This window comes from Trachurus japonicus, chromosome 1 (genome assembly GCF_045865225.1).
Source record: "Trachurus japonicus isolate A0001 chromosome 1, Traja_1.0".
NCBI classification, from domain to species: Eukaryota; Metazoa; Chordata; class Actinopteri; order Carangiformes; family Carangidae; genus Trachurus; species Trachurus japonicus.
The window spans coordinates 20228855-20243527 of NC_140907.1; the positions used below are offsets into that span (position 1 = coordinate 20228855).

A 14673-nucleotide genomic window follows, 5' to 3' on the forward strand; every position below is an offset into this window, starting at 1 on the left:
TTAGACAGATGGAGCACACACACACACACACACACGGACCGACTCTACAGGACATGAAACACACTTCACGTACATTATGTTGTTGCTTTTGTGAAACCTTTCTACATTTTCACACCAGCGGTATTTGGCAATGTCATAGACAATGAGCTGTTCTGCCACAAAGTAGTTCCACTGCCTGATGCCTGGTGAGGTAAAGAAACATGGAAGAAATTGAGCACACTGTATAAAAATGATGATTTACATTACACCCACACCCACACAGCAACTCATCAAATGCTCAAAGCAAAACATGTACTGCACGAGGCAGGGAAACATGTGAGACCAATTTGCACATGACAGTTCTGAACATAAATAATATGTCCAGGATGATCTCAGCTACAACAATAACAACTCTGAATTTTCCCTTAAAAGTAGCTTTTGAAACAAATAAAACACAGATACTTGTGGACTGCTCCCAGGTAGGACAAACATGTTGTCTTGAGCAGAAACAATTCATTAATTGGCTGCCTGACAAATGATTCATCAATTTATCAATCAATCAGGTTTGAACTAATCTTGTACAGTTTTTACTAATCTTGTATGGTTTGTACAGTTCGCCAGGTTAAACAAAGACATGTGAAGTCATCAGGTTTTGGGAAACTGTGATATTATTTTGTTCCTCTGATATTCTTCAAGCCAAAAGTGTCATTGCTTAACTGGATTAATAATAAGCAGATTGGAAATAATGAAAATCAACATTATTTATAACCCCAGGCCCCACACCCTGTCGCAGAACAAACACTTACTTCCTTGTATTCCATCCTTTCTAACCACCGTTAGTACAAAGTTGTCCACTTCTTGATGAGGAGACATCAGGCAGCCAGAAAGGGAGCCTGATGATGGAAAAAGTTACATAAATGAAAATTATATTTGTCAGAAAATATCAACCGGTGATATGCCGAAATATGTCAGTTCAGTGTTACTTTGCTTTGGGGCTGATCCCAGCTGATGATGAGGAGTGCAGGTATTTGATTCCCTTGTTTGTGGGACGTCCCACGTAAGAATCCTCTGACCTGTGAAGCTGATGAGAGACAGAAAATGAACCTTAAAGCTGTGTGTGTTTGGCAATATTAACATTTACATCAGACAGAAGAATCTGCATGGGTGGCCGTTGTACCTCACATTACAGACCAGTGATGCCAAGAATATGCTTTCCTCCACGGAGACCCCCTTCTCAGGTTTGGGAAGAAACTGGTTGTCGTCTGCTACGCTGAACGCAGCATTTTTTCCCATTTTTGATGACTTGTAAAGACGGAAATTCCTGTTCTTGGTGTAGACACCTACATGGTAGCCATTGCAGTGATTATCCATATGTACGAACTGGCACGACATACAAAGAATGATGTGTAAAATGTCTCCTAGATTTATTTAACCCAAGTAAAGTGGATGTGGTTGGAGAAAGAAGGTAAAAGTGTGTGGTTTCTCTCACCGAGATCAACAAACAGACAGTCTTGTCCATCCTTGTTTTTCACCTTGAGGAAGCTGAGGTCTGTTTCTTCCTGCTTCCGCCTCTTAGTTGATGGACTTTGAGCCACCTCCTCTATTGGTGAGGCCTCCGCCTCAGGAACAGCAGGTCTGTTGTCAGTAAATCATCGAGTCAAACATAGTGAAGAAAGCACGGAAATTAGAATATGCTATTTTACACTTGTGCATAACAAACCGTGTTTCACTGTTTTCTGCGTCTGAGTTCATCCCATCATTCAGGAAACTTCCACCTCTGACATTGCTCAGGACGGGTTTAAGAGCTGCATGGATAAACCTACCTTAAAAAATAAAAATCAACATCACATATTAATAAAAATGTATTTGGAACAAAAGCCAAACAAAACGTTTCTGTTGCCTACAAGGAACATTAAACATACCAATGTGTATGTTGTCTTTGAAAGCTGCATTTTGGAGATTGAAGATGAGATGTCGACTGAACTTCTCCTCTGTGCTGGAGTCAAGACTGAGGACATTTTTTACTGAGCATCCAATCCCATAGACCTCCATAAGCTTGTCACACATGTACTGTCAACAAACAAAACACAGACAGATAAAGACATGCTGCATCTTTAAGGTAACACAGCAACATGCACTTCACACACACATGTAGAACCAGATGATTCGTCCAACACTTCACTTTTTAATGTAAAGGTCAAAACCTCTAATAAAGAACGAGAACCTCTACAAATCACGCTCTGCTCATCAACAGTGAACCTTCTCCAGTTCAGTAATTCTCACTTTTATGTTTCCTCATTAATTCAAATAAAAAGATGCACTTACTTACTTGAGAGAAACCAACATTTTCAACTACTGTACTGTGACTGCAAAATTAAATTAACACAAACAAACACATATTAAATCTAAAAAAAACTAAAAGTCATCTCAGTCTGATGAAGTTAGAAAGACCCTAATTACATGACATGCCCTTGTTACAATACTCCTATTCATTCATTTATAAATCTTGTTTTAAACTGTCAAACAAACAGACGTTTTGAACATTTTTTATGGCAATTTTCTTAGTGCTCGATGATGTCAATGAATCAATCAATCAGTTATCAGTCAGTCAGTGGTATGGTTTTCTTTGCTTAGTAAATAATAAGTAAAGCAGCAATGATTAGTCATTTCTTTCTTTCTTTCTTTATTAGGATACCCATTAGCACCTGCAACAGCATCGGCTATTCTTCCTGGGGTCCGGCATACACACAACATACACATAAACATTCACATCAACACATAAGAAACATACATTCACATATACACATGAAAAACACACATTTATACATGACACAACAAAAACAAACAACAAGGCTCCCTAATAATGAACAAACCACAGAAAAAATCTGACAAGACATTTGACAGACAACACAGACATCATAATTTCTGTACTCATCCATTCAGTACTTCAATACCTTAAGTACAACTGCAAAGTAAATAAAATAAAAAATAAAAATAAAATAAAATAAAAAATAAATGGATCATATAATAAGCATTGACTGTCTGAAGTAACTGCGACCATGCACTTCAACAACTCACACAAATACACTCCAAGAAAGAGGGTACAACCACAACTGTAGCGAGTCCTCTAATAACCTATATTAAATCATATTTCATTAAATTCTAAGAGATACTGTTTTAACAGCAATTTAAACCGATCTTTGTTACTTTCATGAGCAATATGAACTGGTAGAGAGTTCCAGGCAACCATAGCTCTGTACAGAACTGTTCTCTGAATTATACCTGTTCTCACTCTCGGCAATATGAACCTCCCTTCTGATGTACTTCTTGTTCGATAACTATGTTGGGCAAAATGGGAGTGTAGTTTGTCATACAATAATTTTGGTACTTGTGTCACAAGTGTATTTCTTAGAAAATTCAACAAAGCATAGGTAGACCTATGTCTTATAGGTAGCCAACCCAGACTATCATACATGCTGATCACATTAGTTCGATAACATAAGAACATAATAGAGCGCAATGTGCAGCTTTATTTTGAGCAACTTGTAATTTCCTCAAGTTCTTAACAGAAGTACTTGACCAAATTACTAAACAATAATCAAGTTGCGACAAAACCAAAGCATTCAAAACCTGCCTCCTGACATCTGGAGATAGAAAATTAGAAATTCTTTTCACTACTGACACTCCTCTTCCCATTTTGCCAACTACAGTATCGATTTGTTTGGACCACGATAAATTATGATCCAGAGTTACACCCAACAGATTTGTCTCATATACATGTTCAACCAAAATATTATTTATATTTAATGTAAGTGGTTAGTTCAGGCTTGAACTGATACTTTGAGCAAAACAATATAGATTTTGTTTTGCCAACATTGAGAATTAATTTATTATTACCGATCCACTCAGCCACAAAATTTAATTCCAATTGCAATATGTTGTTCAGTTCACCTATTAAAGGGGCAGTGGCATAAATTGTTGAATCATCCGCATAAATAGCGATGTTAGACTTCTTCAAAACAAAAGGTAGTTCATTAATAAATACAGAAAATAATAATGGTCCTAAACAGCTCCCTTGGGGAAGACCACATGTCACATGTCTCATTTTTGATGCACTTCCATTAAAATAAATAATTTGTTTCCTACTTGTTAAGTAGCTTTCCATCCATTTTAATGCAGTGACTGTAAATCCATAATGTTTCAACTTATCCAATAACAGAGAGTGGTCAATAATATCAAAAGCTGAACTCAAATCAAGCAACACTGCACCAACTAAATTTTTATTATCTAACTCCCCCTGCCAGTCATCAACCATCTGTGTCAGAGCAGTACATGTGGAATGACCTGATTTATAGGCGTGCTGATTTCCTGTATTTAAGTTATTCACTTCAAAATATGTTTGAATTTGATCAAAAATATTTCTCTCCATAATCTTTCCTAACGCTGGCAACAAACTAATAGGGTGGCTATTGGAACCACAGAAAGGTACAGCTGGGTTCTTGGACAAAGGAACAACTTTTGCTATTTTCCATGCCTGTGGACAGACACCTTTTCTAATACTTAAATTTATAATATGGCAAAAAGGGACAGCAATAAGATTAGATACCAATTTTAGAAATTTAATATCCAGATAATCTATGCCAGTGGGTTTATCCTTACATTTTTTGATTAGATGTTCCACCTCTGATACAGTTACACTTTCAATGTTAAATTTACACATTTTATTCTTTATAATCAGTTCCCTAATTATTTCTACAGAAGTATCATTATTCGTTGATTGCATTTTACTTCGTAAATTATTTATTTTATCACAGAAATACTCACTGAAGTAATTTGCAATGAGTTCTGGTTTAGTTAAAAATGTTCCTTCCACTTCCAGAAATGTAGGGCTGGATTTTACTGCCCTTCCTGAAAGATTATTTACAAGTCCCCATAGCCTTTTCTTGTCATGCTTGTCATGCTTTTATGTGATTCATAATAGAAAAATAATCGCCATGTTTTTATAACACTATTGTGGCAACATCTATGAGCTTGTATGAATAACATGTAACAGTGCATACGGCCTCAGCAGCATTTAGGATTGCTCAAGCAGTGTTCAATGAAATACGCATCTAATACAATTGTCATAACATCGTGTTTTGAACCAGCCCTAGTATGTTTTTTCCAAGAGGTGGAGGTCTTTTTTTCCTACAGTGGCAGTGCACCTGAATGCACCGTGAGGAGCATGAGGTGACCGCTGAATTCAATGAAGAGACTGTTTTTCAGACATTCAGTGTGAAGACTGGCTGTGAAGAGGAGGCTGCTGTGCTGGACTGTGTTGGGCAGTAGAGGACTTCCCCGACTTACTTGGAACCCACCCCCCCCCACACACACGCACCTTTTAACTTATTCTTAAGAAGAATGTGTAATGCCGATGTCATCATTTCATCCATGAGGTCATAAAACCACACAGCTGCACAATTGCACAATAAAGTAAATAAATGGATGTATTGATATTGACACTACTAACACATTCACATCATGTTCTTTGGCTTTTCAACTATTAAACCCGCAGCAATTGAAGTATTATTTTTATGTGATGCAAGTAGTTCAAAACAAATGTCCAAACACAAAACAGAAGGATAAATTGTGTATGAAGATACAAAAATACCTGGATGAGAGAGGACACCATAGTTTTCCCATCAGCCCCTTTGTTTGAAGGCGTGTGAAACTCCAAGTCAAAGTAAAGCTTACAGACGGTGCCCTCTGGGATCACTTCATAGCAGTGCATCAAGGACCGAGTGTAAGTCCTGAAAAAATATGAAGAGATAAATCACTGTCACTGCACATTTGTTTTTACAAAACATGAAAGAAGACACAGCTCATTTTGTGATTAAGGGCTAATATTTACCTGTAGTAATGCCACAGTTCACTGTAACTGGTAACCAGGTAGATCCTTTGACCAAGGTCCGTCTTTTCTTTTTCAAGGGCAAAAACATGAACAGCCTAAAAGGAGAAAATGTTAAAAACATTTATAGAAAAGGACTTCTGACACAGGATGAAACAGCTGAGGTGCAGACTGATGAGATATTCCAGTGTCAGCAGAGTCTTGTGTTACCTCTTTGCAGCTCTTAGCAAAGCTGATAGCCAGACACTGACGAGGGAAGAGCTTCCAGACGGACGAGGGCTGGCACAACAACAGCCGGGGTTTGTAGCGCGTGGTCAGAGGATGGCGCTGGAACGAATGAGCCAGCTGCTCAACCTTTTTCAGGCGGTCTCCCCACTTACTCATCCTCGAATGCTTGTTAACTACCTGCACGTGACTGGTTATTGCACCTACAAGGCAACGTATTCATCTTTTGTCCACCTCCAAAGTGAGGTCAGAGGTCAAGTATAGTAAAATGTGGATGCACTGGAGCTGGTAGGAAATCTCAGATTTGTACAGAGATGATGCACAAACTAAGACTCTCCTCTAATTCTTTTACCTGGACAAAAAAAAAAGCAAATTCAGTGGATTACATATTAATATTTCTGCTTTTAAAGTTAATCCACACAGATATGAATGGGGTGGAAAAAATTAACACACAAACACAAACAACAGCTTAAAAAAGCAACCACACAATTGAAACATCTCTGACAACAGTAAGAGATTCAACTACCTGAGAGATAATAAGGAGAAAGTTTCCCAAACTTGCCACATTAACTATTACTACTAGCTTCAGGAAATAAAAAGGAGCAATGCATTAGTATTTGTTGTTCAATGTCTCTTTACTGCAGTTATATGTCATAATCCAGGGGATATCTTTCTGCACTGGCTACTTTTTAATAGTTTAAGTTTTTATTTCTGTTTGCACACAAAGATTTTCCACATCACTTGTTATGGAGTATTTCTACAGTGTGTACAGTGCTCATACCCGACGTGAGTATCAAAGTTAATTCAGAGACATTAAACTCAACTCTAACGCAGTGACATCGGGGTTAAGTTGGATGTAACTCACCGTTAGTTGAGGTGCAGTGACACAACAGCCCCGTGAGGTTTGTTATCCATGTATTTCTTTTTAGAAAACAGTTCACACAGGAACATAAACACACGTCTCTACGCCTGGTCAGTTTTCTTTTTGGCGCGTACTACGGGAGCGGAAGCGGAAGTAGTGCTGTTTCCGGTGATAAAAAAAAAAACGTGTGGTTCGTTCAAATAACATTAATACGCAGCAGGCTTTTATCCCAACCTGTTGTGTTTGTTTAAAAAATAAAAAAAAAGAGTAGTTCAGCTATTGAAAAACACATACTGCGGCTTGTGTCAGCATGTGCATTGTGTCAGCATATACATTTACACCTTTTTTTTTATTAACCTCTCATTATATATTTTCAAAATAAAAGCCTAAAGGTAAAACGTAAACAAACGATACTGATAGGGTATGCAACTAAATATTATAACAATTTATAACAGATTAGCTGTATTTGGTGTTCCATCGTTTCAAAAAAAAAAAATCACTTCTCTGTTGAGAAGTTCAACAGTGAGGTGGTTTAAGCTGCAGGCTGTGTTTTTAGTTAACTAATTTAGTTAATAAAATAAAGTGATAAATGCTGACTTAATGCATGCATTTAATGTAATTATGTTGTAAATACATTCACACAAACGAATAATTATCACAATGTGTGACTTTGTTTTTTGAAGTGGGCTATTTAGCATTGAAAACATTATTCCGAGTGCTTGTTTGTTAATAATTAAAAGACACAAACACACACACTTCATTTCTGTAAAGCCATGCCAAACCATAGCTCTCTCTGATAGCGGATATCCACAGAATCTATGGGATGTCAGTCCAGCACCCCTCCCTCTCCTGTTGCTCCTGTATGTCGTTAGTGCTCTGATCACAGTACCTACTCCAGAAATATCTCTAGCAACACTGTAACAGTGAGGAAGGGAGAGAGGAAGGAAGGAAGGAGGTCTGGACACTGAACATGGCCTGACAGAATGGGAGTACAAATTCCATCTCGAGGGATTACCGAGGAACACACCACTCATACAGCCCTGAGTATTTGTGCAGTTTGTTATCGACTTTGTGAGCTACAATAGGCCCATGGAAATATTTTTTCCTATATAGTTTCTTCCCACCAGTTCTCTCCGTGAGTCATTTTAGTGCAGGCTTAACACCTCCCTGTATGACAGAGCTTTTAGTTAGGGCTGGTTCAGGTAACCTTGAACCATATAGGCTGCCAGAGACTGCTCCGCTCCTCTCCTCTCCTCTCCTCTCCTCTCCTCTCCTCTCCTCTCCTCTCCTCTCCTCTCCTCTCCTCTCCTCTCCTATTATCTGTTGCACCTTGGCCTTGGTGTCTCCCACTTTCTCTGTGTTTCCACCCTCTGCACCAACCACCACCTGCATCACCTCCTGCCCTCCCTGCTGATAAACCAGTCTGCCCACCAGTAGGCTACCCCCGGTCTGCTCTCCCTGCCTTTCCTGTATATGGCCCAGTCTGCCCACCAGAAGCTGCTTTCATCAGCTCTTGTTAGTAACTGAACGATTACATTTCCATATTTTTTCTCCATATTCCACTGAGTTTTTCCTCAGTGGAGAGGATGTTGTTATGATGCTGTGTAAGGGCTTTGAGACAGCTGTTTGAAAAAATGGGCTAGGCTATACAAATAAACTTGCCTTGCCTTGCCTTGCCTTGCTCTCTTTTTACATACAGTAATTGTTACTTACCACTTTCATAACAATGGACATATAGGCTAAAATATCATGTAGTTTTAGGTTATGTAAGCTGCTGGACAATTTGAATTTCCCTCCAGGGGATGAAAAAAGTATTTATTTTATTATTATTATCAAGTTTCCAATAGTCAAAGTGAAATAGCTACTTACTGTCAGCTTGATGTGTCTCATAAATCTTTCTGCTGACTAATTTCAAGCCATTCTTTCTTATCTATCAAAAAAGTTAAATGAGCCATTATGGACCATTAGTTAGGTGTGGCTGGAAAAGTTTGGTGTGTCTTCACTCATGTAACCCAAAAAGCTTACCACCTCACTTATTACAGTTTTTCTCAATTGCTAAAACACTAAACCCTGTTGTCTGAACCAAATTCTCAGTTGCCTGAACCCACTGATTGAATCAGTCACTCTTTGGCAAAACCATCAGCACTTTTCACCTGTTTAGACACATCTTACCAACACATTTTCATTGTGATGCACCTGTGCTGCAAAATGCTGAGCACAGGTGGCAAAAGTCAAACACAAGTAAAGCACAAGTTTCACCGGTTGAACACAACAACTCAAAATTGATAACACTTGTGTCCAATGATGTGAGGGCACATATACTGTAAGCCAGTTCAGGATGAAGTCCTGTGGTCTGACCCAGTACAGAGAAATTACGCTGTGGCTGAGTTGTGCACTTCTCATTTCTATATTTTTGTACTTTATTTTTACGTAGGCTTACTGTATACAAGTGCTAAATGCACAAGATTTCTGTTTTTCTTTGTACTGTACAAGTGCTACGTGTAAATGCACAAGATTTCTGTTTTTTGTACTCCTTTTTTTTTTACTATGTACAAGTGCTAAATGCACAGGTTTTTTGTTTTGCAAGAGGAGAAGATGAGAGGCGACAGGGTGAAGAAAGAAAGGATGAGGGAGGGAGGGAGGGATGAACTGGGCAGAAAAAAGAAGGAAGGAAAAGGGGATGAAATGGATGTGGAGAGGTAAGGAGGAGGGTGAAAGAAAGGGAAGGAGAGAAGTGCTACAGTGTAAATGCACAGGTTTTTTGTTTTGCAACATGCATTTAGCCTACAGTGAACGATAAACATTTATTTCTACAGCTTCATGTGCTGAGCATTGTGTTTTCTATTTTTCTATGTAGTGTTTAGTGACTGCTCAGTAGTGTTTTTAATTTTGATTGACTTGGGGCACGATTTGGCAACAAAGTTCAGTTTTGGGCACAGATTGAACTGTTTTGAGGTGAAAGTTTGGTTTTGCAAGAAGAGTCTGAGGTTTTGTGAATGTAGCTTGAAAATTGGGGTTTGTGTTCACAGTTTAGAGAAAATGAGAGAAGCTTTCGAGAAATGTGTCTTAGCAATCGAGAAAAACTGTAAACTCAGTTAGCTGAAGTCTCTCCACAGGAAGACAACTGTGGATTTTGTCTCCTGTCATTAGAAAGGGTTCTTTGAATGGCAAGTTTCAAAAGGGGGGATGACTAGACCGAGAAAATCATATGGGTATACAAAGAGTATGTCTCATCATGACCCTAAGATGAACAAGTTAACACCTCAATTTGGCTGGTTTATTCATGGACAAAGATCTGAAGATCTGATGCAATGTACGGTAACTTACGTAGGCTGTTACATAGAGACAACCAACCACTTCTGCTTTTTAGCAGCTACATACAATTAAGACTTTGTGAGTAGTAATGTAGCATTTAACAAATGGTTTATAACAGTTTACAGAATATTTATATTGGATGGGTGGGGGGGGTTCACAACTTTTGTAGGAAATGCTTAAACAATTATTTGAATGTTTTCAATATTGAAAAATGATAAATAAAGTTGTAAAAAAAAATTATATTAATATAAAGGATTTCACAACATGTCATTACAAAGCAGCCCCAGCTTATGCAACTTCAGTGTAGTGTTTTATAAACTATTTATTAAATCTTATACACTGCTCATTAGGGCTAGAAAGAAGAAAATGGAAAGAAAGAAAGAAAGAAAGAAAGAAAGAAAGAAAGAAAGAAAGAAAGAAAGAAAGAAAGAAAGAAAGAAAGAAAGAAAGAAAGAAAGAAAGAAAGAATCATTTATGTTAAAAGTAGTAATAAAGACAATGTGGGGATTTAAATCATTAGCAGCCAATCAGCAGCCTACTACACTAATTGTACCTCTGTCTAGAGAAACAAATTAGCAGACATCAGGGCTCTCCACTGGAGAGACGTTTCCTTTGACAGGAAACAGATAAGTTCGTCCTTGAGATGAATTCCCCACTTCCCAGAGAAGTGTTCGACAGAGATTGATCAGTTAGTTTAGTGACTTGATTTCTTTTTAGTCCTCACAGAAATTAATTTTACTTCCTTCAAGTATGTGCCTCTCAACATTTTCACCATCTGCTTTCCATCTCACTGCAGAAACTTCAGTCACATTAATTTTGTATCTTCTGTGTGTGTGTGTGTGTGTGTGTGTGTGTGTGTGTGTGTGTGTGTGTGTGTGTGTGTGTGTGTGTGTGTGTGTGTGTTTCAGAGTACAGTATGTGCGTAGGGGTGGATGGGAGGTGGCCGAGGGGGTGGAAACTGAGGAAACTGATAAAAGAAGTTTGAGAGCTTGTCTAAACAAAGTATCCGGGCACCAAACCAGGCCATCCCATTCCTGAACTCTGAATAGCATCACAAAACTTTCTGTCAAGTTAGGTCCTGCCACACTTTGGTCTCGTTTCTGTTACAGAGGTCTGTGTGAATCAGCCAGAAACAAGAAGGATTTAAAATGTTGGACGCCAGAAAAATGCTTCTTGCCACAATCATTTTCACAGCTGTCTTCTGCAGAGTAAGTATTAATCCTCTTGTAAATCACTATTCAAATGTATGATGTTGTGTTAGGAAAAAGAAAACATCTCCTCTCTTCTATAATCCATTAAAGCTGGCTGCTCAGGAAACAAAACAACTGGACTCTGCCCCAGATGCTGTTGACGACCTGTACGATAACTGCAGTGAAGAGGCCAAGAGGAAGCTTATTGATCCAATCCTCCTAAAAGAGCTAAATGACAGCGTGGAATTTAAGACAGCATGGGACAAAAGCACCAAGTGCTCAGAGCAGGTGCCAGAAGGAAAAAAAAAAGAGATCATTGCACTATGGACGTATGTTAATGGTAACCAACTATTTCAAGAGGAGTTCAACAAACAAGTGGAGACAAAAGGTGTGAATGTTAGCACCTATGAAAACGACTTCAATTTCAAATCTCTTCACTTCCTGCTCATGAGCTCCATGAAGAAGCAGCCAAACAACTGCAAGACTGTGTATGGTTGGTCAGAAGATTATAACTATGAGGCAAAACAAGGCTCAGAAGTGAGACTCGGAAGATTCATGATGGCTGAGGAAAGCTATAATGAATCAAAAAAACTTTGGAGAGATGATTCAGTCATTTTAAACATCACCTCATGCTTCTTTGTCAATCTGAGAGCCAACAACATATGCTCCAGCCCACATAGAGATGTGTTGCTATCCCCAGCTGAGGTGTTCACTGTGGAGGGTAAAAATAGCATAAACAACGATGATGGGGACTACACTGTGATTGTTTTGAAACATTCGGGTGTGAAGAGTTATCACGGCTGCTACTTATCACGGTAAGACACAATTTCTCAAATTAGATATGTTGCTTTGTGTGTTGTACTTACTTAATAAGCAAAAATAATAATAGGCGTATTGCTGCTAAACAAGTACAAGAAATATAAATATATAATATATGAAACAAATTATTTCTAAATGACATATATCTAATATCTTATAGACTGGTATAAGAAATATAAATATATAATATATGAAACAAATTATTTCTAAATGACATATATTTTTATGGTATAAATTAGCAAATATAAAATTGTGATTATCATGTTTTCTATTAAAATCCACATAAAACTGCACTTTACATAAATTGTTTTTAGGTTGTATAAAAATGTTTCACATCATATTCAACATGGCTTTGATAGCATTATCTTTGAGTAATTGTCTGTTTTTGCTTGTTTTAGAGTTATCTGTATTTTTTTTAAAAAACTCATTAATGCATAGGTGTTTAATCAGTCCTGAGTCATATCTCGTACCAGCCCCAGTGACCTCATGCCTTTGTGTGTGCGGGGTTTGAGCTGAGACTGACAAAGCGTTGATAAGAACATTTCATCATCAGTGAACCAGCCTGTCACCCAGGAGAGTGTCTACCTCTGCCGAGGCCAAACTACCTTGTCATCAACTTTCAACACTTTACGTCCATTTATTGTGCAACTGTGCAGCTGTGTGGTTTTCTGACCTCATGGATGAAATGATGACATCGGCATTACACATTCTTCTTAAGAATAAGTTAAAAGGTGCGGGGGGTGAGGGGGGGTGGGTTCCAAGTAAGTGGGGGAAGTCCTCTTCTGCCCAACACAGTCCAGCACAGCAGCCTCCTCTTCACAGCCAGTCTTCACACTGAATGTCTGAAAAACACTCTGTTCTTTGAATTCAGCTGTCACCTCATGCTCCTCACGGTGCATTCAGGTGCACTGCCACTGTAGGAAAAAAAGACCTCCACCTCTTGGAAAAAACATACTAGGGCTGGTTCAAAACACGATGTTATGACAATTGTATTAGATGCGTATTTCATTGAACACTGCTTGAGCAATCCTAAATGCTGCTGAGGCCTGTTACATGTTATTCATACAAGCTCATAGATGTTGCCACCATAAATACATCAGTTTTTTTTTTTTTTAATGAAGAACTGCATATTATTTCCTGAGAAATAGATAATGCATCTCTAAATGAACCCACACATGTTGTTATTTTCAATATTCCACATTATACTATATTCCAGTTCTGTCAACAGATTCCCTTAAATCCTAAACACTAGTCCGTTGCCTTAACTTGGCTGGTTTTTGGATTATAAAAATTCAGTTAACTCATATTTTAGAGGCAGAACTTGGGCCGATGTTTCCAATTAAACCAGCTTGACATGATTCATAGAAACAATCAGTGAACAAAACACACAGAAAATATCTCATGAGAAACTAACGTCTTTCTGTGGGTCCACCTGAAACTGACTGAGAAATTTGATTTTCAGGAACTTCAAGATGTTTTGATGATACAATATACTGATTGCTGCCTTCTTTTGGTTTCTCTCTCTCTGCAGGTCTCATGCCAATGTTTCCAGCCAGTGGCTTGTGTTGGTGCTTGTGGCTTTATCTCTTTTTGTCTTGAGCTGCTAAGCAAAAACAGTTCTCTCAGGCTGCTTAGACAGTTGAGACTGAGTCACTAAAATGGAGAGGAAATGCTTTGTTTTTACAGCTTGAATAATGGAACAACTGTTTTTCTATAATCTCTGCTAGTTCATCTGCTGTACTGTATAAGGTGGTTGCAAATGTATGTATGCCATTGTATTTTTAATTACTTCTACTACATTATTTTAAACACTGTCACATTTACTCATATCAATATTTCTAAAGTAACTCATGGGAGGGAAGTCCCCAGCCTGATGTGAAGTGTTTATGTTGCATTCATGGCTGCTACATGGTCCCTATGGAAATTTCAGCTGATAATATCAGCCTTTAGAGAGTTTTGGAGAGAATTGAGCTTTAGAAATACTTTACATAATAGGCACCCCAGTGGCCAACCCAGTAAAGAGCATAATGATGTAAGCTCTTTCCTAACCAAACAGCGGACATGGGTTCAACTCCAACCTGTGGCCCTTTGCTGCATGTCTCTCACCCTGAATTTCCAGTCTCTCCCCTCTATCCTGTAATAATGAAGACACCATGCCCAAAGACAAGGAAAAAGAAACACATGAACAAATAAACAGGTTGAACCGCCATTGTCTTGCTTCCTGCTTTTTTACAGCTACATGTTCCAGGACTGATCTTTGAGCACCTCTTCCTGTTGCGACGTGCCAGGTTGAGGGAAACAGCTACAACTCAATCAGCTTTCACATTATTTAGTAGGTCCCACAGTACCAATATAACATGTTGTTGGTCCATGACATGTCTAACAGAATGACACAC

At 38.3% G+C, this 14673-nt stretch overlaps 2 protein-coding genes across 2 annotated transcripts in view; one reads left to right on the plus strand and one right to left on the minus strand.

Annotated features, from left to right (window-relative positions):
- Positions 1 to 7061, minus strand: part of primpol (primase and polymerase (DNA-directed)) — a 9106-nt gene extending 2045 nt beyond the window's left edge. The window contains exons 1-11 of the mRNA XM_085779419.1: positions 6957 to 7061; positions 6077 to 6443; positions 5870 to 5964; positions 5630 to 5768; positions 1902 to 2049; positions 1696 to 1802; positions 1469 to 1598; positions 1157 to 1319; positions 963 to 1060; positions 786 to 872; positions 74 to 182 (exon numbers count right to left, since the gene is read on the minus strand). Coding sequence (XP_085635545.1) covers positions 74 to 182; positions 786 to 872; positions 963 to 1060; positions 1157 to 1319; positions 1469 to 1598; positions 1696 to 1802; positions 1902 to 2049; positions 5630 to 5768; positions 5870 to 5964; positions 6077 to 6250 — 1250 coding nt within the window. The 5' untranslated portion in view covers positions 6251 to 6443; positions 6957 to 7061. The remainder of the gene's footprint in view (positions 1 to 73; positions 183 to 785; positions 873 to 962; positions 1061 to 1156; positions 1320 to 1468; positions 1599 to 1695; positions 1803 to 1901; positions 2050 to 5629; positions 5769 to 5869; positions 5965 to 6076; positions 6444 to 6956) is intronic.
- Positions 7062 to 11257: 4196 nt separating this feature from the next.
- LOC146991820 (ecto-ADP-ribosyltransferase 5) lies at positions 11258 to 14484 on the plus strand. The gene is made up of 3 exons (XM_085779142.1): positions 11258 to 11476; positions 11570 to 12273; positions 13809 to 14484. The coding sequence occupies exons 1-3, from the start codon at positions 11417 to 11419 to the stop codon at positions 13882 to 13884; spliced, it is 840 nt and encodes a 279-aa protein (XP_085635268.1). The 5' UTR covers positions 11258 to 11416; the 3' UTR covers positions 13885 to 14484.
- The last annotated feature ends 189 nt before the right edge of the window (positions 14485 to 14673 follow it).